We start from the raw sequence: 26,987 nt of genomic DNA, 5'->3' as shown, positions 1-26,987 counted from the left end.
TACTCGCTAGTCTGCACCACCATGCTGTGAGCTCATAGTGGCCCAAGAGGCCAGTACGGGGCAAGCTCAATAGGTGTCAGCTGAATGAAGGAATGTAGGAATGATTTAATTTTTAAAAGGGGTTAGCGCCAAGCTGGAGGTAGGGGGAAATGTTTCACGGCAGAGGAGTAAGCTGAGCTTCTTGGAGTGTTGTCTTCATAGAACCGAGCCTGGGTCGGGCTGATGTAATGAACCAACCTGTCAGAAGAATCTCAGTAGAAAGTAGGTCAGTTTCTTCCTGTCTCTTTAAGAACTAGACGCTTGATTTCCGCGCCTGCGCATTGAGAGAGTAAACACCTCTCTTTTTCACCCACCCCCGCCCTATCCACATCCTTATTGCCCCAACCCAGCCTCCTCCCATTCTCCCCTTCTTCGGGTGGGGTAATGGTCCGTTCCAGGGAGTCTGGCTCGTTCTGGAGGGTGGCGAGCATACAAATGGTACATTTCACTGCCTTCATTACCTTCCGCTTTTCGCGGCTTGTCTGTTCTACTTCCCCCTACCGAATGAAGCTCAATAGGCTGGCCCAAAAGAAGGCGGGGGAGTCGGGTTGAGGGGACCGGTCTGAGCCGGTCTCCGGCGCAGGCGCACTGCGGATAAACAGGAAGCGGGAGGTAGGGGCAGCTGCAGAGGAGATCCAGGAGCTTCGGGAGGAGGCAGCGGGAGTACGAGGATTATCGGAAGGGCAGCAGAAGCTAACTGAGAACGAGAAAAGGAGCCTTGGCCATCTGCCTCCAGGGAACGAGAGGTCGCAGCCTCGCTCTCTGCTTAGGCTTCCGGCTCCCCAGCTAAGGCTGAGGCTGCGGCTGACAAAGGGCTCGCGCTGGTGCCGCCGCCCTTCTCATCCGGGCATTAGGGTCCCTGCGGAGAGGGAGGGGGAAGGGCAGAGGGGGAGGGGAAAGAGCGGAGGGGCGCGCGCTTAAAGCCGAGGCCCTTTCTGGGGCTCTCCGGGCCGGCGGCCCTACGGACGGAGGCCGAGGAAGATCTGCAGAGGTGGCGGCGGCCGGGGGCAGGAGGATGGTGCAGAAGGAGAGCCAGGCGGCGCTGGAGGAGCGGGAGAGCGAGCTCAACTCCAACCCTGCCGCCTCCGCGGGCGCATCGTTGGAGCCGCAGGCAGCTCCAGCCCCTGGAGAAGACAACCCAGCCGGGGCCGGGGGAGCAGCGGTGGCCGGGGCGGCAGGAGGGGCTCGGAGGTTCCTCTGTGGCGTGGTGGAAGGTGAGCGTTGTGGCGCGGGCTGGGCAAGAGCGTCCTCACTCCCTCTCCACCCCAGTAGTAATACGTTCTTTCCTTTTTGCGGGGGCAGGGGGCTCTAAAAGGGGGTTATTCCCTTGGGTCTGAAATTTGACCCTGCTGAAATGAGGGAAGAGGCGAGAGGATGGGCAGGTCTTTTTTCGCGTTCTGAAACGGCGTCGAATTCCCTCCTGGCTATTAACAAGCCTGACCCCACCCGCCTCGGGCTTGGAGCCAGGCATGCTCCAATGGAAGCGGTGTAAGGAGCCTAGTCTTAGGCTCTGAGTTTTACGTCTTTGTACCTTGGTATGTTGTTCTCTAGGGTGGTTTGTGTTCAAATGGAGAGAGGTGTGTAGTTTTGTTGTCCCCACCCTTTAGAAAAAAGACTACCCGTACAGGTGTGCTAGTTGTGTTCCTGGAGTGAAGAGAAGCACTGTCGTCTTACAGTTTTACAAATTCCTTTTTGCTTAGAATTTTTGTTTGTTCTTGTGTTTTTTTGTTTGTACTTGTGTTTTTGTTTGTTTTTTTGCTGGCCAGTCCCGAACCCCCCACCCTTTGAAGATTGATTTGCAGCCTAGAAAATTGCCCTTTGCCAACTACTCTGCCTTGTCTCTGAGGGATGAAGCTTCGACTTTAATAGTATCTGAAATACGGAATTTTAGTGACTGCAGAAGAGGTGTAAAAGTTCCCTTCTCACTTCCTTCCCATTTCCATTTAAAAGGAATGATGGACTTTTTTGGTGGTTGGGGAAAATGACCAGAAGATTGTATCACAGTTCATGAATGTAATGAACAAATGTTCGGCTGTGCATTCTAAGCTAAGCATGAATCAGTTTCATTATTGCTCTTTTCTGGAGTACAGCATGTATTTGAACTTTCTGAAGTATTTTGGCTGACCCAGGGTTTCTTAGCTGTATACTTTATTAGTTCTCCCCTATATGTGGTGTGCATAGGAGTAACACTGTAGAAAATACTGGTCTTTATGGAAAAAACAGAAAGATGTGGAAAAGGAAAGAAGGATTTTCCTCTTGGTTGAGAGCTTTGGTACTCACGGAGTATTCATTTGAAAGATGGGTGGTGGTTATGCTATATTAGATAAAGTTTGATTGTAGGAGAGAACAGACTAATTGGCAGCTACCATAAGGAATGAAACGATTCAGCAAAGTTAACTGTCTTGCAGAATTTTCGGGAAAACAGAATGGAAAACTGCCTGTGTATTTGACTGGAGTCAGTGTTTATGAAAACATGATTGCTTTGTTTGATTTATCCATTGATGTATATATAGAGCTAGAATCTGTGCTTTGTTATGTAAGATCTTGGGGTGGAGGGTGGGAAAGGAGTGCTGGGGGATTAGAAATTTTAGAGCTAGACTAAAGTGAATCTAAGGAAACTTGCCTGTCCATTACACCTTCAGTAATTATGGAGAAAAGTTAGTTGTGGTTTAGATCAGTTGGTTTGTTTTTCAGAATAGTATTAAAAGGGAACTAGTTTACTTAGAATTGTCTTATCTGTCATTTTTTCTCCTTCCAATTCCCTAGTATGTTTTCTTGGTGACTGAGCACCTGATATTTTTTTGGTGTTTGTTTTGCTTTTCTTTCCCTCACAAACCTTTGTTGATTTTATTTATTTATTTATTTATTATTTTTGAGGTTAATTTGTGCTTTTATTTGCCAGTATAATTTAACTACAGTGGCCTGCACACTTTTTTGATCTAAAAAGTACATTTTACATCACAATCCAACAAACGCACACACATATATAATATGTATACATATATAAAAGTGAAACAAAAGTTTTGCTAAAAACATCTACCCTGAGTGTTAATTCTTTTTTTTTTTTAAGACTTTTTTTTAAACCAAGTATGAACTGCACTGACACATCATAATCACCAAAGCCCCCAGTTCATTTTAGGTTCAGTTTAATGAAGTGAATAGTGTTGCACGTTCTATGGACAGACCTTTGTTGATTTTAACTCATGTGTAACAGCACTGCTTCCTCTTTGCGGTGCCAATTAACTAAAACCATGAACCTTACTCTGAAAGAGCAAAGTTAGGATTCCTGAAGATTAAAGTGTTAGTCACTTGAAAAAACAAATTTTTTTTCATGTTGAAGCAGCTCTAAAGGAAAGTTTAATGCCTACTACTTAAGAGAAAAATGATAATGCAGAGTGTTGTAGGAAAGCTATAAAGACTTGTGAAATTTACCTAATACTTTAAATCACCTGTAAGAGAGTAACCATTGAATTGTCCAGATTGAAAGTGCCACAGTTTCATGTATAAGTATGTAACGAATTTTTCTTTGGCCTGTCATTGTCTTTGTGGTGCAGAGTAACCATTCTATCTAGAGTGGAGCTTATTACTGTTCAGAAATTTTGGTTTTTGAGTTAGTTTCTTAAACTCTGTGTGTGTGTGTGTATGTAAGGAACATTATGTGTTCAAAACACAATTTGAACCATTTTTATGATACTCCTGGGAGGTTGTCCTTATCTCTTGCAGATGATTAGACTGAGGCAGGTGGAAAATAAAGGTTAGGCAAGCTGTAAGGTGTGATTAGCACAAGCCACAGCTCAAAATACCAGTTTGGTGCTTATACCACTACTTAAGTCATCATTCTGCAGTTCTGTTTCTTTCAGTGTGCATTACTATTGCTTTGCCCCCATCTAGGATACTCTGGAGTGAGTCACGTTCTTGAATTTTCAGTTGTTCATATACATTTGCTCTGGAATTGAGATTGCTTGAGAGTTTCCTGTTTGGGCCAGTTCCAATGTTGAATTTGTTGAGTGTAGTTTAAGGCATTTTTTGGGTCCCTTTTATAATTTTGGGAACCAAAAAAAAAAAAGCCATCATAAAATAAGATGAATCAGATTCTTTTCTAATTCTGTCCCTGGTTTTTTCCCTACCTTACTTGTTTTCACCCCTTCCCCCTCTAAAAGTGGTTTAACTCCCCTTCTAGGTAGTAATTGTTATTATTAGCAGTTTGTGGTTACTTTGCTTCCCCTTTCCCCACTGTAAGATTGAGATAATCTTTTTAAAAGTTAGATTTAAATATATTTAGTCTTTTTTGGCAGTGAAAAGAGATGATGTTTAGTTATTTTTAGATGACTTTATCACATAAATAATGTGTTCATGGCAGAAAAATCAGAAAATTTACCTAAGCAAAAAGGGAATTAAAATCACTGTAAAATATCACCCCAAAATACCTTAATGTTTTACTAAACATCCTTCAGATCTTTGTATATTGTACATATTTTTTACAAAGTGGTATTGTATGTATTGTAACCTGCTTTTCTCAGTAGATAGTTTATCACATTCTTATAATTTCATTCTTACTTTGGATCTAGGATTTTATGGAAGACCATGGGTTATGGAGCAGAGAAAAGAACTCTTTAGAAGGTAATTTTTTTATTATGTGAAGGAGAGTCTTAATTAACATTTCCTTTTTTTTTTTTTTTTAACATTTCCTTTTGTTTGAGGAAATACACTGAATAGGCCAGGTGCAGTTTGATGATTTCTCAGTTGCAGAAGTTACTTTACCTTGGTCTTTTTCCTCTTCTTCACCTAAGGCGGTGGTTCTCAAACTTTCCTGGGACAGCTGGATAGGTTTTGGGCTCATCTGTCTTACTCAGAACTGTTGTATTTTTATTTAAGACTGTTTATAATATGTTGACATTCCTTATAATATTTAATTTTTTACAACTCCACTGGATTACAAAAAAGTTAAAAGCTACTGCCCCAGAATATTAGCTTTTTAAGAGACGGAGCTGCTCCAAGAAAAGGAAAAAAAGTGAGATTTACAGGTTATACATGTTGCCTGTTTATATACATGTAATTTTTTCTCCTCTTAAGGCTCCAGAAATGGGAATTAAATACATATCTGTATGCTCCAAAAGATGACTACAAACATAGGATGTTTTGGCGAGAGATGTATTCAGTGGAGGAAGCTGGTAATCTTTTTTTTAATCCATATATTCTGAGTACATGAAGAAAACAGCTAAATTTTAAATGTAGTTGTGCAAGAATTAAGTATTCCACTTTCACTTTGTAGGTAGTTTTCTTTTATATGGTTACTCTGTGTGTTAGTGCATATTGAAAGAGTAACTCTAACAATGTGTAGCCATGGTGTGATTTACAGGTATGCCAGTCTGACTTCACCTGTTCTGTGGTCATAAATTGTGCTTTTTAACTTCTGCCAGTGGACTAAACAGTGGGCCATTAGACAAAGAGGTGCTGAAGCAGGGCTAGGCCTAGGGCAAGGCAAGTGAGGGGCCTGCCGGCAGTGCAAATTTTAAAGGACTCCAAAAATCAGTAATCAAGTTAAATAATACTTTATTATCCATTTTTTAAACCAGAACTAATGCAAAAAATCCACGAACAAAATACCAAAATTTTAAATAAAGATAGGGTTAGTACTACTGATCCTTTTGCTTCAGGCTCAAGTATGGCTTGGTCTTGACCACTTGATTTCTGTTACTGGTCCTGTCTTTATTTAAAATGAAGAAGGGCCTCACCTTAGTCTGGGCCTATACTGAAGTGAAAAGCCATCCTGAACTATCCTTGTTACATGTGTTCTTATGTCGAGTTAGTTACATAAAGTTCATAAATAAGAGAAGTAAATTAGACAAGTGGTGCTTTTCTTTGGGGACTTGAGTGAATGGGGGAACATTTTCATACTTTGAATTAAATGGTAGCTAACAAGATATCTGGTTACAGAGCCCAGTCAAGGCACTGAAGGCAGAAAGTTTTCTTAAAATATGAAGAGCAATTAAAACTCGATCTAGTGTTGTTGTTTACTACTCTATATAACTTAAGTGTCTTCAACTTGATTATTTTCTGGTGATGCTGGTAATGAAATTTAATATGATCAAAATATAGTCAAATGACTATTTTGAGATATCACTGAAAGTTATTTAAAGATATATCCTGTGGTATGGAATAGTCAATTTACTTAGGAATTATGGAATTATGACATTATGGAATGTCAATTTACTTAGGAAAATTGTCTTTCACATTTTAGAGACTTAAAACTGTGATGAATATTTTTCTTGTAGTTACAAAGATGTCAAGATTGTTAAGGCCATCACTTAACCCGGGTTCTTAAGAACACATTTTTTCTTTTTTTCCAAATTATAAAGTTGCCATATGTAGATGTATTTATTTAGGAATTCCAGTTGTACAGAGACGGCAAAAACAAAAGCATACCTCTGAAATACTATAGGAAATAAAAATGTTTTGTATTCAGTAAGAGAATTGATGCTTAATTCAGTATTTTTGAGAAATGGCAATGCTTTTATTGAGTTCAGGGTGACGTTAAATCTCATCAGGTTTGTGCCATTACGTATTGTCACATTGGACCTGACAATTTTGTAGAATTTAAGGGACTTTTTTTTTTCCTTGACTCATTGAAAATTGGAGAAAATAACCTTCAGTTTGAAGGTGAAGCCTCTTTTAGTTTTTGTGGTGCTTTCTTAAATCATGGACTCTATTCTTTAGAGCAACTTATGACTCTCATCTCTGCTGCACGGGAATATGAGATAGAGTTCATCTATGCTATCTCACCTGGATTGGATATTACCTTTTCTAACCCCAAGGAAGTATCTACATTGAAACGCAAACTGGACCAGGTAATTTCCTTACTTTTTCATTATTTTTCCCTGAATCAGTACATGAAACTAAAAGTTTTCTGAGTTGCTTTTATGATGTAAAAAGGAAACCAAATTCATAGTACTTCTTTGTTTCCGTACAAATTTTTTTACTTTAACTTTTTTGATAAGAGGAATATTTTCTAAAGTGAGTCAAAAGAGCTTTACTGGAGGTACCATTGCGTCTCAAACTTAAGTTTGCATAAGAACTGCCTTAAAACAGTGCTTAGAAGTGATGCTTAAAAGGGTTCTTATGGGCTCCATTCCCAGAGATTCTTAATATAGACTTGAGGTGGAGACTTACCTCAGATTCCAGGAAATTCTGAGTGGTCCAGAGTCACATTTCCAGAAACTCTGTTGAGTGCCTGACTGAATTTCTGAGTGAGGTTATAGAAATAGGGGTTCACTCAGTTATATGGACAAGAGATGTAATTCAGTTTGGACATGGTTGGCTAGTTTCCCAAAATGAGAAGAAAAACTAGGTAAACGTGTAAGCTGTTGGTGAACCTGATTGGAGTCTAAATTCTACTTAACATAAAAGCTGCACATGTTTTTTGGTAAAGTAAGTGTGCTGATTTTTAAAATATATATATGTTTCTTTTTTCTTTTTTTTTGGCCATGTGGTATGCGGGATCTTAGTTCCGTACCAGGGATCGAACCCACACCCCCTGCATTGGAAGTGCGGAGTCTTCACCACTGGACCGCTAGGGATGTCCCCTGTATATGTTTCTTTAAGCAAAAGTTTATATTGGATTTCCCTGGCGGTCCAATGGTGACAACTCTGTGCTTCCAATGCACGGGGTGCAGGTTCGATCCCTGGTCAGGGAACTAAGAAATCCCGCATGCCACGCAGTGCGGCCTTTAAATATATATATATATATATATATATATATATATATATATATATATATATATATATATAATTGGTGGCATTAAAATGGCTGGTAAAAAATTTAAAGTAGTTTGGGAGGTTCCTGGCGGTCCAGGGATTAGGACTTGGTGCTTTCATTGCTGGGGCCAGGTTCAGTCTCTTTTCGGGGAACTAAGATCCCACAAGCCGTGTGGTACGGCCAAAAAAAAAAAAAAATTTAAAGTAGTTAAATTTCTGTGAATAAGCTTTTAAAAGGTTATTTACCTATTTGATCATATTGTACTATGTTGGTCTTTCTGATTGATGGCCTAGATTTATGTGCAAATGTGCAAAGAAATTAATTAGCATCAGTGTATCTTGATTGGAACAGGTGACTTGGGTTTGTCATGTCTTAGAGTTTAGTTATTGTTCACGGGTTTTTTTTTTTTTTCTGTTTGGTTTTCTATAGTTGGCATTGAAGGAGGTAGAAGGATAAGCTGCATTATAGAAGCTTTGTTAGACATACTGGCATATTGCATTCAAACCCAAATGAAAAAATGGGTCCCAAAACTGTCTAGCTGTTTAACATAGAAAATATAAAGGCAGTGGCTTGGCATTGAACATTCTACTAAGGAAAATATTTGACTTTTAAGTATAACTATTAAGTATATACTTTAATATTTGAAATCCTGTGTTTTTTACTCTGTAAGATGAGCTGGTAAAGCATCTTATTTTTTTTTTTTTCTTTTCCTAGGTTTCTCAGTTTGGATGCAGGTCATTTGCCTTGCTTTTTGATGATATTGACCATAATATGTGTGCAGCTGACAAAGAGGTATTCAGTTCTTTTGCCCATGCCCAGGTCTCCATCACAAATGAAATTTATCAGTACCTAGGAGAGCCAGAAACTTTCCTCTTCTGTCCCACAGGTATTGTATATAATAGCTTTATATTTAACTAGTCTTCTTGAAATATATAACTTTCAAAAGACCATGTATGGGCTTTATTGTGTTGTCCCCTCTCCCTTTGGTATATAAAGGTAGGAATTCTTTTTCTAGAAGATATTTCTGCACATCTTAAATTGGAGAGATTTTAGGAATTAATAAATGACAACTGAATAGGCAAAAGATTTTATGTTTTTTTTTGGTACTAGAAGTATATGAACATTACATGTTCAGGATTAGAGGAGGGGATAGTATTATAAAAATGAAAGCTAGAAAAAATCAAATTTACATTGCTTTTAACTTAGTCACTTCTCATATCCTCCTACTTGTTCCTTTTTTCTGCACTTGCATATCTGTATCCCTTTTCATTCCTCCCACTCCCATCTGGGCTCTTAACTTCCAGTAGTCAGCATAGAAAGCTTAATAATTTTTTCTCCCTTTTTCTTTTTTTCCCCCTCTCATCTCTCCCTGGTTCCTTCCATTGAAAATGTTTTTTCTCTTTTTTTGCCTCTCAAAATTCAGCCTATAAGAAAACTTCCCTAGTTTTGACTTCTTGTTCAGGAAGAGTTAAAAAAGTTCTAAGAAATTTTAGACTGATTTATTTAACTGTGTATATGTCTGTCTTAAGAGTATTGTGAGCCATGAGCCTTATCTCAGTGGTCTGATACTATGTGAATACTCAGTGTTTAATAAGATCATACTTGGTAATTACTTAATTCACTGCAAATTATAATCAATTGTAGTTGAGTACTAATAGCCAGGAGCCTAATATTGCATTCTTTCTATTATGATATTATGAATCCAGTCTATTTGGCCTCTTATTGTAACTGAGAAATGTAGGCAATTCAGAATTATGTAGAAAATGCTAAAAATTCTAATTATTTCTTTAGTAAACTTGTATTTCTGGTGACCATAGGACCATAAGGATTGATCTGTCCTAATACTAGAGGAAGAATATCAGATTTTATGATTTGATTCTTTTTTTTTTTTTAAGTTGAGTCATAAATGAACTACCCACTTGAGTTTACTTCTTTTGGGACGTAACATGGAGGCCTTTTATCATTTGGATGAAAATAATTTAGAATTGGTAGACATTTTTATCCCTATTCAAACACTCATGACCATTTCACTCCTGACTGTTTTACTGATTAATTTTTCCCCCTACATTCAGAATATTGTGGCACTTTCTGTTATCCAAATGTGTCTCAGTCTCCTTACTTAAGGACTGTGGGTGAAAAGCTCCTACCTGGAATTGAGGTGCTGTGGACAGGTAAGTCTTAAAAGATTTAGACAGTAAAACTTTTAATTAACTAGGACCTTGGGAGTTGGTTGTTCTGGTTAATTGGATACTTCTATTTATTTTTAAAGTTTATTTTTATTTTTTATTTTTGGCTATGTTGGGTCTTGGTTGCTGCACGCGGGCTTTCTCTAATTGCGGCAAGGGGGGGGCTGCACTTTGTTGCAGTGTGCGGGCTTCTCACGGTGGTTTCTGTCGTTGCGGAGCACAGGCTCTAGGTGCGTGGGCTTCAGTAGTTGTGGCTCTCGGGCTCTAGAGCGCAGGCTCAGTAGTTGTGGCGCATGGGCTTAGTTGCTCTGCGGCATGTGGGATCTTCCCGGATCAGGGCTCAAACCTGCTTTGTCAGGTGAATTCTCAACCACTGCGCCACCAGGGAAGCCCCTAATTGGATACTTTTAAAAAGCTGAGCCTTGGGCTTCCCTGGTGGCGCAGTGGTTGAGAGTCCGCCTGCCGATGCAGGGGACACGGGTTCGTGCCCCAGTCCGGGAAGATCCCACATGCCCCGGAGCAGCTGGGCCCGTGAGCCATGGCTGCTGAGCCTGCGCATCCGGAGCCTGTGCTCCGCAACAGGAGAGGCCACAACAGTGAGAGGCCCACGTACCGCAAAAAAAAAAAAAAAAAAAAAAGACTCTCATACATGGTTCTTCAAAATATACTGCATATAATTATTTTCCTTTGTTATATTTCATAACAATTTTTCTTTTTAAAATAACACAGCAATATGTCCTTTTACTCAGCTTTATTCCCCTTGCCCTACATTTCCTCAGGTCAGATTCTCAGAAATAGAATTAGTGGTTAAAAGGTAGGAATATTTAAGGTTTGGGTAACTTTCTGCAAAGTGATACATCAGTAAGAAAGAAATTTCCATGTTAACCATTTTTTACCATTATAATATATCCTCAATTAGACAAAGTCTAATTAACCTAAACCCTGGGAGGATTTCTGCCCTTAATTCTTAGAATGAAAGCTAATACAGCTCATCGATTACTAACTGTCAATCCAGCATTACAGCTTTCATTTTATAAAATACAGCATTCTCCTAGTGCTGAGACCAATACCTGTTAGCCCAGATCCCTACAGATCTATTGTTTACCAGTAACTGATACTCAGACTCACTGAAAAATCCTCAAAGATTTTTTTTTAACATCTGTATTGGAGTATAATTGCTTTACAATGGTGTGTTAGTTTCTGCTTTATAAAACCTCAAAGATATTTTTAATACTAAGTGAAGAATGTGTACTTTGTAAAAGAAAGAGAATTAAAACAAAATGTTCTGGTTAAGGCTCAGCTTTTTTTGTTGTTGTTTTTGTTTAAAAGATTAAAAAATCTTTTTGTTGTTTTTGTTTTAAAAAAATTTCCTCTGAGGATTTATTTATTTATTTAATTTATTAATTTATTAAAACATCTTTATTGGAGTATAATTGTTTTACAATGGTGTGTTAGTTTCTGCTTTATAACAAAGTGAATCAGCTCTATGTATACATATATCCCCATATCTCTTCCCTCTCCCTCCCTCCCACCCTCCCTACCCACCCCTCTAGGTGGTCACAAAGCACCGAGGTGATCGCCCCTGTGCCATGCGGCTGCTTCCCGCTAGCTATCTATTTTACGTTTGGTAGTGTATATATGTCCATGCCACTGTCTTGTGTGAGAGTCTTTTAATAAATGGTGGTCATTATTTCTAGGTCCCAAAGTTGTTTCTAAAGAAATTCCAGTAGAGTCCATTGAAGAGGTTTCTAAGATTATTAAGAGAGCTCCAGTAATCTGGGATAACATTCATGCTAATGATTATGATCAGAAGAGACTATTTCTGGGCCCATACAAAGGAAGATCTACAGAACTGATCCCGCGGTTAAAAGGAGTCTTGACTAATCCAAATTGTGAATTTGAAGCCAACTATGTTGCTATCCACACCCTTGCCACCTGGTACAAGTCAAACATGAATGGAGTGAGGAAAGATGTAGTGATGAGTAAGTAGATGACTTAATTCTTGACTTTGGGAGGAGAGTTGGGATTAAGTAGAACCATTGGCAAGTATGCATTCTTTTGTCATCAAGATTTAAGAGGATTTTTTTAAGGTGTTGTTTAGTCCTGTGAATGAGTTGTATATGATAGAAAAAGGGCTGCTTGGACTGCCTTTGCACAAGTTACTTAATAACTTCTTGGCCTCAGTTCTTTGTTTTTAAAATGTGTCTTAGCCTTTCAAGTCTGAGTAACTAGACAAGGTAGTCTTTTAGTGTTCCTGTTATCCCTTGAATAATTCTGATTGAATTTGTGTTTTCAGGTGATTTTATTAAATGGTGTATTTTAGATGGCTAAATATTCTCTGAGTTACTTAATATATAATTTAAGTTCAGCTTACATTTATGAGACATTTTCTCATTTTAGACATTGGCTTACTGATTTTTATTTATGAAAAATTCCTAATTGAGTTCCAAGTAGGAGAATGCTGACTAGTTGTTTATTCACTAACATTTAAACACCTATTTATCAGACACTAAGGATGCAAAGACTAAAATAGTCCCTATTTTGAAAGAATTTAGTCTGGTGTTAGATAAAGCAGATAGGCAACTGTACTATAGAATGATAAGTGCTGAGATAATTATCTACAGAGTGCTAGGGGGAACACAGGAGGCAGTGATAACTTCTGCTAAGCGAAAGTGCTGGTAAATGATTTCATAGAGGAGGAGTTACTTACACTGGGTCGAAGTATGAGTAAAGTCTGCAGGGCATTAAAGGGTTGGTGGGCTAGAGATGAAAATACTAGACTCTGAAAATTTCAAGTTACCTGAATTTTGGCCCATTGCGGGGTATTGAAATGTCACATTATGGTGCTTAGTGGTATGTAGTTGAAAGTTGTGTTCTGTTTCTCAGTTCTGTACCCCTACTTCCAGTTTTGTTTATTTAATTAATGCTTCCCTTCAAGACTCAGTCATTGTCACCCCCTCTCCCCAGTAAAAAACACAGAGTTAGGGATATAATCTCAATCCTCTCTGTATACATGGCTGTTAGTATCTACCTCTTTTAAGGCAGAGCATGAAGCATGTTAACGACTAGTGGATATTAGCCAGACTGGCCTGTGTGCAGGGAAATAAGAAGGAAAGCTAAGAATAGTGGGATTTGAATACCAAGCCAAAGAGAGTTCAGACTTAATTTTTTCTACCGCTATCCTGGTTCTTTTATATGCTTATTATCTGTGCTCATATGTGGGCTCTCTATCAATTTTCTCTTCTCCCCTCAATGCATTTATTAATGTGCCCATTATTTTTTCATAATTATTTGCCTTTTTAAGTTATAAACCCCTGAAGGGTAGGGAATCTTCTTTATGGGAAGTATAGTGCCTTTAACCTTGCATTCCCAATAATTGATAATAAGTGGACATTTATGACTGCCTTGTCCAGTGATTCTAAAGTTAATGTTTAATATTTCAATTGGAATTTTACATTTAGCAATGCATTTAGATGACTATTCTGGGTGAAGTGGTTCAGTGAAGGGTCTTGGTTGTGTTTGCATATTATGCTTAAGGTTTGTTCTTGTTCCAGTTCTTTGCTTCTCTGGGTTTACTGTAACAATTAGTGTTTTGTAATGAAAACTGTTTTTGTGCTCTTTCTCTCTTTTTTGCAGCTGATAGTGAAGACAGTACTGTGTCGATCCAGATAAAGTTAGAAAATGAAGGCAGTGATGAAGATATAGAAACTGATGTACTCTATAGTCCACAGATGGCTCTAAAGTTAGCTTTAACAGAATGGTTGCAGGAGTTTGGCGTACCTCATCAGTACAGCAGTGAGTTTGGCCTTTCTTTGTAAGGGGGTTGGATCACATTGTTTGCGACATAAAGTAAAGGACATTTGTAATGTGTCTTCTTATAGGCCTGCCAAGCAAAATGAAATTTAGGAATCTAGAGGATAAGGTTTTTTTAATTTTACTTTTGGTCTTAAATAGCTTTTATTTTGATGGAATGCTAAGTTGTTTTTTAATATATATATATATAAATTTATTTTATTTATTTATTTTTGGCTGTGTTGGGTTTCTGTTGCTGCGCGTGGGCTTCCTCTAGTTGTGGTGAGCGGGGGCTACTCTTCGTTGCAGTGCGCGGGCTTCTCATTGCGGTGGCTTCTCTTGTTGCGGAGCACGGGCTCTAGGCGCGTGGGCTTCAGTAGTTGTGGCACGCGGGCTCAGTAGTTGTGGCTCACGGGCTCTAGAGCGCAGGCTCAGTAGTTGTGGCGCACGGGCTTTAGCTGCTCCGCAGCATGTGGGATCTTCCCGGACCAGGGATCGGACCCGTGTCCCCTGCATTGGCAGGCGGATTCTCAACCACTGCACCATTAGGGAAGCCTGCTAATTTGTTTTTAAAATATCTTTTTTTGAAGTGGTTTTTAAATACAGAGCTTCAAAAGAGAAGAAAGTAATAGGTGTTGGCATGTTTATGATCTGTGTTTCCCCTCCTCTCTTCCCTTCCCCACCTCCCAGTGGTTTAGAGAAATTGTACTTTCTTGGGGCTCAAATTATTTGGAATCTCAAATTGAGGCTCTTAGTTAGAGATATGGTAAGAAGAAAACATTTCTCTAGATCTAATTTGTTCTGTTTCTAATTCTGATTATCTCTGGCAATTTGTTTTTATAGGTAGGCAAGTTGCACACAGTGGGGCTAAAGCAAATGTAGTAGATGGGACTCCTCTAGTTGCAGCACCCTCTTTAAATGCCACAACTGTAGTTACAACCGTTTACCAGGAGCCCATTATGAGCCAGGGAGCAGCCTTGAGTGGTGAGCCTACAGCTCTGACCAAGGAAGAAGAAAAGAAACAGCCAGATGAGGAACCCATGGACATGGTAGTGGAAAAACAGGAAGAGACAGACCACAAGAATGACAATCAAATACTAACTGAAATTGTTGAAGCTAAAATGGCAGAGGAATTGAAACCAATGGACACTGATAAAGAGAGCATAGCTGAATCAAAATCTCCAGAGATGTCTATGCAGGAAGATTGCATTAGTGATATTGCCCCGATGCAGACTGATGAACAGACAAACAAGGAGCAGTTTGTGCCTGGTCCAAATGAGAAGCCTTTGTACACTGCAGAACCAGTAACTCTGGAGGATTTGCAGTTACTTGCTGACCTATTCTACCTTCCTTATGAGCATGGACCCAAAGGAGCGCAGATGTTACGGGAGTTCCAGTGGCTTCGAGCAAATAGCAGTGTTGTCAGTGTCAATTGTAAAGGAAAAGACTCTGAAAAAGTGAGTATGCTTAATTTACCTGTTTCTCTGGCCTGGATGGTCCCCATGCTGTTGATACAGGGGAGGTCTTAAATGAGAATTGACCACATCTTAGAATGTGTTCTGTAAAGTAGGTACGGACTCTGCTGAATCTGATATATACAGTTTCTTAGTTTGACCTTATAGTAGCTAAGAATGAAGGAAAGTCAAAATTGATTCTATTAGGAATATTTGTCAGTTTGGGGAGACAAACTTTTATTGTTTGTCTTTAAAAGTTTAAGCCCATTGATTCTTTAATGTTTAGTATAAATTTGCAGGTACCTGATAACATAAACAGCTTAGTTTATAAACTGTGTTTTAGATTGTTGTTAAACTTTCAATTTTTTGAGTGTTTTTATTGATCCTCAATAGATTGAAGAATGGCGGTCGCGGGCAGCCAAGTTTGAAGAGATGTGCGGACTAGTGATGGGCATGTTCACTCGGCTCTCCAATTGTGCCAACAGGACAATCCTTTATGACATGTACTCCTATGTTTGGGATATCAAGAGTATAATGTCTATGGTGAAGTCTTTTGTACAGTGGTTAGGTAGGTATTCCAGGAGTAATCTCTTCTCCTCAGATACATTGTCCCTTAAAAAAAAAAAGACATTATCCCACAGGGAGAAAAACATATAGGGAGTTTAAATTCTTTGCCTAGATTTCAAAGGTGTACCCATTGTTACAGACTTGAGGTGCAAGCCTCAGTAAATATACCGAGCACGTTGATTTTTCTCCCTTGGGCTAATTCAGCATAAATATCTTGAAAATGTGTTAGAAAGTACTGACTTTAACTTGCTCTGACTGAATGCTTCCTGGATGGAACCATGTATACCACTTTTATCTGATTTGGAGATGAGACACTATGAATTGTGACTCTGTAAGCTCTCTGCTGCTTGCTGTGTCTTGATGACATCAATGCTGTGTTTAACAGAACAATTGCCGAAATGACCTAAGGGGGCCTGGAAAGAGGAAGCCATCCTCCCAGCCCTGTGCGCATGCGAGCTTTAGTGGTAGGCTATTCTGGTGCTACTTGGTATTATTTCACAGAGCTTTTTCTTTATGTCTCTACCAAGTAATTGGTTTTAGCAGGGGATAAAAATTGCAATGCCCTGAAAACTCTGCTTCATTAAATGGACTTCTCTTTGGAAAACAGTGATTTTTTGTTTTTTATTTTTTTTAATTTTCAAACTTGGTAAAAAGCACCAGCATGGCCAAGTTTCTCCAGGGATCTCATTTCATTTCCAGGTTTTCAATCCAGCTATAAGGAATATCTAATGGACTTATGCATAGCACACAGCAGGCAGCAAGGCTAACTGACATGTCATAGTTTTCATAGTAGTCACAAATACTATGATGGGTTACATACTCTTGGCTGTGAAATAGAAGTGTGAAACACGGTGAGCTTAGAGTAACTCAGGAGTAGTAGCAAAGAGATTTCTCACTTTCTGCATATATACTTTTGGACTCTTAAATATAAAAAGAAATTTTTCCTGTGATACAACTAATTAGCAGCTAAAAATAGAGTCTCTCATTGTTAATTTGAAAGTAGAGGGAATTCCCTGACTGTCCAGGGGTTAGGATTCCACGCTTCCATTGCAGGGGGCATGGGCTCGATCTCTAGTCCGGGCACGACCCGCAAGCCATGAGGCACAGCCAAAAATAAAAAATGAATAAATGAATTGGGGAAAAAGAAAATAGAGAATTTTGGGTTCCTGTATATGTAGCACAACAGGTAAAAGAGAATTTTGACCTCCTCTTGTTAAAAGGCTCCAAGATACCTCTTCTCTACGATACACGTCTGCCCTTAGGCTTAGGAAAAACCTCTGTATTGATTGTTGGATGATGGCATTTGCCTTCCAGGCTTTTGGCCAAGAGGATAAAATTAACCCTTATAGGGATTGAAGTTCTTAAGTTTCGAACCTGTAATCCGGATTATTAAGTTTGAGAAAGTGTTGCTTAAAACATTTGATACTCAGCTTTTAATTCAAGAATTACTAAAGATTCTTGATTATATACAGTATTGCTGCTTTTTCCTCTCAGGCTTTACCTCTGTACTGTGCAGTTATGGGGGCAGCTTTCCCAGATTGTATATAGCTGTTGTACAGTCTCAAGGTCAGAGCATCTTAGAAGCTTTAAATAATCATCTAGGCATCCACATAGCTTTACAACAGCTCACGACAAAGAGAGTATTTTCATGGTTCTACAGTAATTTCAGGGAGTTACTGATTAGTACCCTTTCTTTTCCTCTAGTCTCCAGTCCAGCTGGCATTCAGTCCTTTAAAGAATGTGGCTATGCAGTACTTTTGATTACTAACGACTTCTATTATCTTCTTCCCCATTGTGTACAGATGGGAGAATCCTCAGCACAAGTTCTACTACTATTGGATGGACAGCGGCAGATGTTCACAGCGCGTCATGATTAATTAGTTTAACTTAAAAGGTTCTGTGAGGTAGCTCAGGTAGATTTAAGGGCAGTAGGCATGAACTGAAGTCACGTTTGCGCAGCGACTGAGGCATTAACCATGTTTTCATTTATACAGCTCTTCGTACATGCAGCTTTTTATTGTAATAGTTGGAAGTGCTAGTTATGTTGTAGTCTCAAAGTGGGGGGTAGGGGAAATTGGCTCATCTTAAAGTTTGAGACGTGTAGTTTTTTCCTGCAGTGTAAGTTTACACTGAGCTATGGAATGGGGCAGGTTCTCTTCATAACCTAAATTTTGACCCCCTATTTCATATTTATTTTACAAATATTACATTATATATTTTTAAGTACCCCTACCCCTGAAAAATGACAACCCTGGATATAATCTCTTAATGGGCCTGAATTGTCAACAAAAAAATTGGTTTGCTTTGGGACTGTCTGACTAGCACACTGTGTATTGTACTGATGAGACTGTTAACTTGAACAGGAGGTAGAATGCTGTCTTCAATTGGAAAAGAACTATATTGCGCTGCTTTATCTTGTCAGAAGACTAGGCAGGTGATTTTGATTTGGCCTCCAAATTATCTTTTAATTATCTTATTAGCTTCCTTTATTGCCTATGGAAGGCAATTATAATTTGCTTTTAATTATCTCTTATTATTAGCTTCCTTTATTGCCTGTGGAGTTGGTTAAGTGGTGACCTTAAATGCTGACTTTTGGGCCTCAAAGCTTGCCACTCCATGTGTGAGCTAAGTGCACTGCAAAGATGATAGTGGTTGATCAGAGGAGCCAGATACTGTCATACTTTCAAGGAAAGTATGTTTTAGCTGTGGACAAATTAGGAGCATCAATTGGCTCTCCTTAGTTCTCAGAATCTGTCAGACTGTTACTGTTACTAGCCAAGTCTGAATTTGGATTGTCCTTGTCAGAAAAAAAAGAAAAAGTACTCATTGTGTTTCATTGTCAACTTACTGAATAATTTCTTTTACTTATTCTGCTGACCTTAGTTTTCTGACAAGATTAACCCCTTTTCCCCCCTTTTTCCCTTCCCTGTACCCTTCCTCAAAATGTAAAATGTGACTTCAGACAAGTTTAATTCCTTCATGGGCTGTGATAATAAAATGTCTCATCAATCTCACTTCACTTAACTTTAAAGTTACTGTAATTTTGCTACAGAGCAAGCAGCTGCCTTGATTTTTACAGCTGTACCTAGGGAATATATAAGTGTGACCCAGACAAACTTGACACTTTTTCCTTCCAATAATTTAAGAAAGGGTAGAACTCTTTCACTAGAAGAATGATTATTCATTGATCAGAGGAAGGAACATCAGTATTGAAATTCCATTACAAATTAAAAAAAATTATTATCACAGCCTTGTCCTGAAACCCTGGATTATTGTTAGAGAGCTGTTTCCACAAAGTGTTTGTTAGTTTGTTGGACGTTTGAGACCCCAGGAAATCCCCTTTCTCGTAACGTTCTCCGCTTGGATCTGATCTCAACAGGGTGTCGTAGTCATTCTTCAGCACAGTTCTTAATTGGAGACCAAGAACCCTGGGCCTTTAGAGGTGGTCTAGCAGGAGAGTTCCAGGTATCAATATGAATTCACAACTGAATTGACGTTTTCTTTGTCTTATGAGAAACCTTATGTTGCGCATCAGATGGCTGGAAGGATTGGTCTGCCGAAGGCTTTCTAGTCCCAAATTCAATTAGTTACATAGCTGGATTTTAAATCAAATTTTCCTCCTCTTTCGCAGTAATTTCTGAAGGAGATGCTGCCAATTCCCCCCCGCGCCTGCGAAGCGCAGCGGCTCTAGGTATACACTTCACATTGTTTCTTTGCAGGTCGCACAGCATTTTAATCTGCGCCCGCAATGCACAATGCGCGCATGCTTGTCTGCCAGTGGAAACTCCATGAGCAAAAAGGATGAATGATTATGCAAATGAACAGTGAAAGGGCTTTTGGATATTTTCCCAATTATTTTATAAGTAATACTTGAAAGAACAGTCCAGGAATGAAAATTTGAACAAAATATGAAGTTTATTTGGTTTTGGAATTTGTTCATGGACTTTCACGTGCTCTACTTTTCTCCCCCCAACAGGTGCTCTGCTGCGCACAGCAAACTGAAGCGCATTGCTTTGGGGATAAAGCGTCTCCTGGACAGATAACCCTCTTCAGACCAAACCTCTCCTCCTGACAGTCTGTTCTGCCATCTTTTAGTGAGAGATGGTCTATATAAGATTGGTTTAAAAGATAGATTTGTCATAATTGGAATAGAATTTTTTTTTACTGTATATTTAAATCCCCAGTAGTATGTCACTAAAGCTATGTAACTCAGTTTGGGTAATTTCTATTCAGAAGCACTCCCCTCCCCCAGCAAAGAGGTGTTTTTATTAGTAAAGCATAGCACACCCCTCTTCTTTAGGTCTGCCTGCAGTAGCCAGTTAATGTTAAGTTGGTAATCTGCAGTGCACACTCATTAAAAGTAAATATCTTTCCAACACTGATCATCTCCCTTTTTTTTCTTCCCACAGCGTTTGCTGCCAATTGATGGGGCAAATGACCTCTTTTTTCAACCACCCCCACTGACTCCGACCTCCAAAGTTTATACTATCAGACCATACTTTCCTAAAGATGAGGTAATCATCTACCTGTCAACTTGGTGTATGGTTATGGTGAACACTTAATCCTTTCCTTTGAACTCCCTGGTTAAAAGAATCAGTTTTGTGTCTTAAAACTTTAGATGGAGAAAGTTTAACTAAAACATTGAACATGGGATGTTTAAAGAAGAGCTGAAGGAGTTTAGACTCAACATCTCGTGTCAGTTCTTTAAAAAAAACAAAAAACAGATGAAATGTATTCACAGTTGGAATTACTGAACGATGTCTGAATGATCAGTTGTTCTCAGCTGATTCTCTCCTATATATTTTCTGCAGTTTTCAGTTGTGAAGTGCTTACAGGCTGCTTGATAATCAGCTATAGAAATAAAAAGCATGCCTGCTTAAAGACAATAACATGTTTTAAACATTTGGGATGTAGAGAAAACTGAGAGAGACTCAGCCTCATAGTTTGCTGGATTTTGAATCTACTACTTACTGTCTAAAACTATCCCCTGCAAAGCAATTCTCACTGTTTACTATAACCATGCTGTTTTCTACTAGCTTTACAAATATGACTCAATAAATCTCTATTTAACAAAGCAGAGGTGATATTTATGACAAGCCAAACGTTTTGTTACTCCCTCTTCTAGAAGTCCATTCTGACTTATGAGTCATATTGTTAAATTCTGTTGCCATTTTTCTTGATGTGTTGCTTAACTAGATTATATTTTCAGGCTTCCGTGTACAAGATTTGCAGAGAAATGTATGACGATGGAGTCGGTTTACCTTTTCAAAGTCAGCCTGACCTTATTGGAGACAAGTATGTGATGAAGTATTCTGATTTGTTGGATTTGGGAGTAGACATTTCATAGCCAGGTTTATCAGGTTGAGGGGAGGTGCTGACTGGAAATAGAGTTTTTTAGAAGTCCTACTTTAGTTGTAATAAAATCTGAGCATTAATATGTGTATATTTTCAGTTTGTATTTACATCGAATGTAGTTTCCACGCATTGTCATTCGAGTGTATTGGGCCTTACATCACTGAATTCTAATGTTTTGTGTTAGTAACTTAACTCACTCTGGTCTCTTTTCTTGTGAGCAGGTTAGTAGGAGGGCTGCTTTCCCTCAGCCTGGATTACTGTTTTGTCCTAGAAGATGAAGATGGCATATGTGGTTATGCCCTGGGCACTGTAGATGTGACCCCCTTCATTAAAAAATGTAAAATTTCCTGGATTCCCTTCATGCAGGAGAAGTATACCAAACCAAATGGTGACAAAGAACTCTCTGAGGCTGAGGTAATACACAGATTTAGAATTATACAATGGTAGTTTTTTAGAAAATAAAATACTTATTAAAAAAGCAAGCAGATATATCTTAAAATCCCAGTGCTTACTAAATTTCTTACAGAGAAGAATTCTTAGGGCTTATTCTTATTAGCATGGTATTTTCCACTGTTCTCTACGGTTTTTGATTTGGAAGCATTGTTGTAATACTTTCTCAAGTAAAAGCACAACATAGACAATTAAAGAACCTTCTTTCTCCCTCCCTTTCTGTTTTGAAGCACCAAACTTAAGGATGTTATGGTCTCTTCTTTGGGTACTCAGGGCAAGTTTAGGTAATTAAAAATCTCTCATTTGTGTGCTAATGAAGCTAACTTACTTTCTCAATAATGCATTTCTCATGGTAATTAAAAACTAATAGGAATGAACTTTAAAAATAGTTTCTTCTTGAGGATAATTTTTATTTTCAATGAATACTTTTAGAGAATATACTTGGACTCGTATTTGTGACATTGTCTCTATGTAATAGGAGGCTGGGTTGGAGTAGGCTCCCTTACTTGGGATTTCATCGACATGACTGCAGCATGCTAGTGATTGAGCTGTTGATGTGTTGTTTTTCCATATGTGACAGTTCTCAGCATAGGAACCTATGAAGAAAAACCAGTGTGTCTCTTATAAACTTTTTTGTAAAAATTGTGGTAAAGCATACATAACATAAAATTTACTGTTTTAACCATATTTTTTTAGTGTACAGTTCAGTAGTGTTAAATACATTCACATTTTTGTGCAATACAAACTTTTAAAAAATTGTTTTATTTTGAATTATTTATTTTTTACTTAGAATAATTTTAGATGTACAGAAGTTACAAAGATAATACAGAGTTCCAGTATACCCTTCACCCATTTTCTACATTTGTCCTAAGTCTGAGAAACCAACTTTGGTACATTGCTATAAACTCCTCACCTTACTTACCAGTTTTTCCACTAATGTCCTTTATCTGTTCCAGGATCCAATCCAGTATACCACATTACATTTAAACAAACTTAAAAAAATAAAAACGCTTCAGCTAGAATTATAAGCTAATTAATTCTGCATGTGGTAATTTTATAATTACCAGAAGAGTTATTGAATATTGCTTTCCTTTTCCTGTTACTGAGTTCTGTAGTTGGGATATATGGATTCATAATGAGTAGCTACTGAAAGTCAAGAGATTCTTCCTAAATTTTACAGAAAATTATGTTGAGTTTCCATGAAGAGCAGGAAGTGTTGCCAGAAACTTTCCTTGCCAACTTCCCCTCTCTGATAAAGATGGATATTCACAAAAAAGTAACTGATCCAAGTGTAGCCAAAAGCATGATGGCTTGCCTCCTGTCTTCACTGAAGGCTAATGGTGAGTACATATTTGTAGAGTTGCTGGTATTTGGGTTATGTGGGGACAGGACTCTATTTTAGGATAAAAAGAAAGAAGTGAATTTACATTCCCTTCTCCACCATTTATGGTTTTGCTTCTGAATTATTAGTGCTGCAAGAATTGGATGTGTATTAATCATTGAAAAATACTGCTCTTTTACACTATGAATGCTTATTTTTGAGCCCCAATTAAATGAGAAGTGTACGTTTATTTTGCTAGGAAACTTATAAATGATAGTTGAAAATTAAACGAACCTCGGGAAGACTTCATTTAGGAATTCAGAGTTGCTGATGTTTTTTGAGTTTGTTACTTAAACCTTCAAAAATACTTTGCTGTACCTTAGTGGTATGAAAACTTTTTCTGTAAAGGGCCAGATATTGAGTATTCTAGGCTTTAAAAAGGCAACATACAGTGTTCCATTGCATGTTTTTTGTTTGTTTGTTTTGCGGTACGTGGGCCTCTTACTGTTGTGGCCTCTCCCGTTGCGGAGCACAGGCTCCGGACGCACAGGCTCAGTGGCCATGGCTCACGGGCCTAGCCGCTCCGCGGCATGTGGGATCTTCCCGGACCGGGGCACGAACCCGTGTCCCCTGCATCGGCAGGCAGACTCTCAACCACTGCGCCACCAGGGAAGCCTTGCATGTTCTTTTTTTAAACAACCTTTTAAAGTTGTAAAAAAAACAAAAACAACTTTTTAGCCTTTGGCAATACAAAAATGGGCAGCTTGTTGAGCACTAATTAGAGGGTTCTTGATGTGTGAGGATGCACTTTTGTTGCATCTTTATATCATTTGATTCAGTGGTGTCCCCTTTGTGGGATAATTTAAACAGCTCTGTTCGATGAAAGTATAATTCTCACTGTTGTGCTTGGAACTGAATCATGCAGGTGTATGAGGCATGTCTTTAACATATAAAACACATTCTGGTTGTATTGGCTTGCGACATAGGCTGGAATAGTCTCTGCCCTGTGGATCCCTCAAAGATACTTTACATAAATATAACATTCAACAGAGGTATCCTTTGCCTTGAGGTTTCTTACAACCTCTGTGCCAAAAGATTTTCTTTCTGGGGAAGAGTGTTACCATGCAAAAAAAAAATTTTTGAAGTATATTTGACAATTAAGAATGGTATATATTTAAGGTGTACAATTTGATGACTTGAAATACATTGTGAAATAATCACCATATTAAAGCTAGTTAACATATCCATCACTTTAAGGTAGTTATCACTGCAGTATTGATGAATATAAATATTGACTTTTGATATAAATTTTAAAAAGTATGAAATTTAGAGGCTGGTATAGATAAGCCAGTACTATGATCTTTTTGAAATATATTAGAGATTAATTACAATTCATATTCATAATTCTACAAATTAAGTGACATTTATATTTTGATTTTTTTTCCCCCCTAGGCTCTCGAGGGGCTTTCTGTGAAGTGAGACCTGATGATAAAAGAATTTTGGAATTTTACAGCAAGTTAGGCTGTTTTGAAATTGCAAAAATGGAAGGATTTCCAAAGGATGTGGTTATACTTGGTCGGAGCCTGTGACGTTTGTTGGCACTATGAACTGTTGGGAAGTCTCTTCACTTCACCTGGTGGGTGGTGGTTGGGGTCTTCATACAGCTCAGCCTCTGGAGCGGCAACAGATCGGCTAATTCAGATTGGAAACAAAGAGGACTATGTAAAACTCACTCATCATGCTTAGAGACTACTCGCTGGTTGGAAAAAGATAGTATTGCTGTAAATCCTGTATGAAAGATGTGGGCCTCCTTATTGGGTCTTGTGTTAGGTGCTGAGACCTCTTACATGGGCTTATAGGGAGGGGGTCTTCAATAAATGTAGTCAGCACTGTTTTCTGCATCCAGTGTGGTTGCATTTCTTACCTAAGAGTAATCAAAATCATTTGTCATCCTCCTTGGCTTATTAAATGAAATGTACCTCATTCTTTGGGGACATGGCAAAGATGAGAAAGATTTGGTTTCAGAGGCTTCAGGGTGGAGAGTCTGAGTGGGATGGTTATGGCATAGTTTAAGCTGAATAAATGATTTCAATTTGGGCGGTTTTTCTGCTTTTTGTAAAGCCTTGGCCAGTTGTCTCGTGACCATTATTGGTTCAGGCATATTGTGCTTTGTAGGGACAAATGTGCAGTTGTTTGTGGCAAAAGCCTAAAAGTGACAAACTTGTAAATTATTTTGTATATAAACTAAACTAGCTGTAACCTGACTATCCTTTGTGTTTACTGTTTTTGTAATTTTCCTTTTGAAAATGAAAGGGTGTGATTCAAGATGGCACTTTGAATATGTAAATCAGTGGAAAGTGTATTTTCTTTACTTTTGTCTTTGTTTTTTTAGAAGTTTTATTATTTTCAAAGTGCCTCCCACCTAGGTCTAGGCCATGACCACTTTGGGTACCAGAGTCTAACTTCATGGGACTCAGTCTGTTGCAAAGTGCCGTCACTTCTGGAAATTAACCTCAATTCAGGTCAGCATGTGAAATGTTAGTTTTGACTTCTGGCAAGTAGGGTTCAGGGACTGATTGATCCCATTTGCGCACAGGTCAGTTGTCCTTTAATTTCAAGACCTGTTACTACTGGTTTTATTAAATCAGAGTCTTTAGTTCTTGCATGTTTATATCAAATTTAAAAGAATGAGCACACTTTAACCAATGACTTACGGTTACCCTTTTCTCTTTCCTTTAACCACAGGTTCTGAAAGCTTTCAAGTATTTTAATTTAGATTTGGTGTGTTTAAGGGTTCTGAGCATGAGGCTAGCAGGTAATCTCTGCAGGATTCATTTTTTTAATCATGGCTGGCTGGCTTCTCCATAGATGGTTAACAGTATTTTGTTATCTTGCTTCCCTGCAGTTTTGTATCAGCAGTTTAACTTTGAGCTGAGAGCGGGGAGGGTCAAGGAGAAGGAAATTTAAAACATATTTTCTTTCATAGATTTCCATCAGTGTGGGCTTTGAAAAGAGAGTCTTGTAAAGCATTGTACTTAGTGACTTTCAACCAAAGCCTGTGAGTGTGAATGGGTGAGATGAACAAAGGAGGCCTCTTCACATTCAGGGTTAGAAACCTGCAATTGATAGCAGGATATGTAAGGTATGTTGGACGAGGGGAACCAAGTTTGCGTTTTCAAGGGCTGAGATGAAGGGAAGATCGCTACAAGATACTGTTTAAAACGGCTTAATGTCATTTGGTTTTTAAGTACATTTTGTACACTAGTGGACAGTTCTAGCATTTTATCTGGAGGATTCATTCCATGGTCGTCATCCTGTGGAATCAGGATTTTTAGCAAGTTTGCTGCAGCTTTATCTTGGCTTTTAATAAGTTTGGCTGGTGTTCTGGTCACAGAGCTAACTATGAAACATGTCCACGCCGCTAGGATTGTTCAGTGCTATGCTATCTATCTTCTGTTGTTACGACTATTTATTACGGTTGGGTGGTATTCCATTGATTGTTTAGATCACAGCTCAGTTCCTGTAGAAAACGAACTGTAAAACCATCTGAAGACCATACAAGAGGCAAAATAAAACTTGAAGTGAATGTGTGTGGTCGTGTACTGTGTAAACCTCCTTCCTGTTTCTGCCTCTTACCTTTTCTCCTGCCCTTGCATTCCCGAGCAAGTGTTCCTCCTTTCCACAGCTGTTCCAAGTTAGGGACTGGATCTTGAAGGCAGTTCTCTCCCACTTCCATCTCCACTAAAAGATTGCTTTCCATATTTTCTTCAAGGCAAAACAAAAGACTGGCTTCGGCTAAGCCACCCTCTTGCCACAGTTATAACCTGGGGGTAAATTAGGGCAGCTAGTGTGAGTGAGTTCCTGCCACCTAATAGAATAAGGAACACAGTTGCCTGATAATTTGGTCAGAAGGTGAAAGTTGGGGGCGTAGCCCAAATTATGAGGCGGGAGTCTAAGAAAGATGTTCCTGGACTAGCCAGCCTCTGTCAGGATAAGCAATTAGTCCCACGCTTGAGCTAACGTCCTGTGCTAGCAAGCACCAGCATCCAGCCAGCATCTGAAGTTCA

General features: G+C 38.7%; 1 protein-coding gene across 2 annotated transcripts; it reads left to right on the top strand.

Annotated features, from left to right (window-relative positions):
* Window positions 1-946: 946 nt before the first annotated feature.
* On the top strand, window positions 947-26,506 carry OGA (O-GlcNAcase). Of its 2 annotated transcripts, XM_060125332.1 has the most exons (16): window positions 947-1,253; window positions 4,608-4,659; window positions 5,113-5,210; window positions 6,757-6,887; window positions 8,510-8,681; window positions 9,868-9,966; window positions 11,679-11,963; window positions 13,618-13,776; window positions 14,617-15,230; window positions 15,621-15,795; window positions 19,174-19,259; window positions 20,204-20,308; window positions 21,004-21,089; window positions 21,371-21,563; window positions 22,780-22,939; window positions 24,373-26,506. In XM_060125332.1, the coding sequence occupies exons 1-16, from the start codon at window positions 1,055-1,057 to the stop codon at window positions 24,507-24,509; spliced, it is 2,751 nt and encodes a 916-aa protein (XP_059981315.1). In that variant the 5' UTR covers window positions 947-1,054; the 3' UTR covers window positions 24,510-26,506. The 2 variants fall into 2 exon arrangements, with proteins under 2 accessions (XP_059981315.1, XP_059981316.1); XM_060125333.1 differs by lacking the exon at window positions 13,618-13,776.
* The last annotated feature ends 481 nt before the right edge of the window (window positions 26,507-26,987 follow it).

This window comes from Lagenorhynchus albirostris, chromosome 16 (assembly GCF_949774975.1).
Source record: "Lagenorhynchus albirostris chromosome 16, mLagAlb1.1, whole genome shotgun sequence".
NCBI classification, from domain to species: Eukaryota; Metazoa; Chordata; class Mammalia; order Artiodactyla; family Delphinidae; genus Lagenorhynchus; species Lagenorhynchus albirostris.
The sequence above is the reverse complement of the archived record's forward strand: the minus strand, read 5'-3'. Positions and strand labels throughout refer to the sequence as shown.

What these genes read in the sequence shown, in the direction of transcription:
- OGA (XM_060125332.1), top strand. Translation starts at nt 1,055, where the DNA reads ATGGTGCAGAAGGAGAGCCAGGCGGCGCTGGAGGAGCGGGAGAGCGAG. An exon ending in TTTCCTCTTCTGTCCCACAG is followed by an intron (nt 8,682 to 9,867) that starts GTATTGTATATA and finishes CCCTACATTCAG; the next exon opens with AATATTGTGGCACTTTCTGT. An exon ending in GTCTAGCAGGAGAGTTCCAG is followed by an intron (nt 19,260 to 20,203) that starts GTATCAATATGA and finishes TTCTTCCCACAG; the next exon opens with CGTTTGCTGCCAATTGATGG.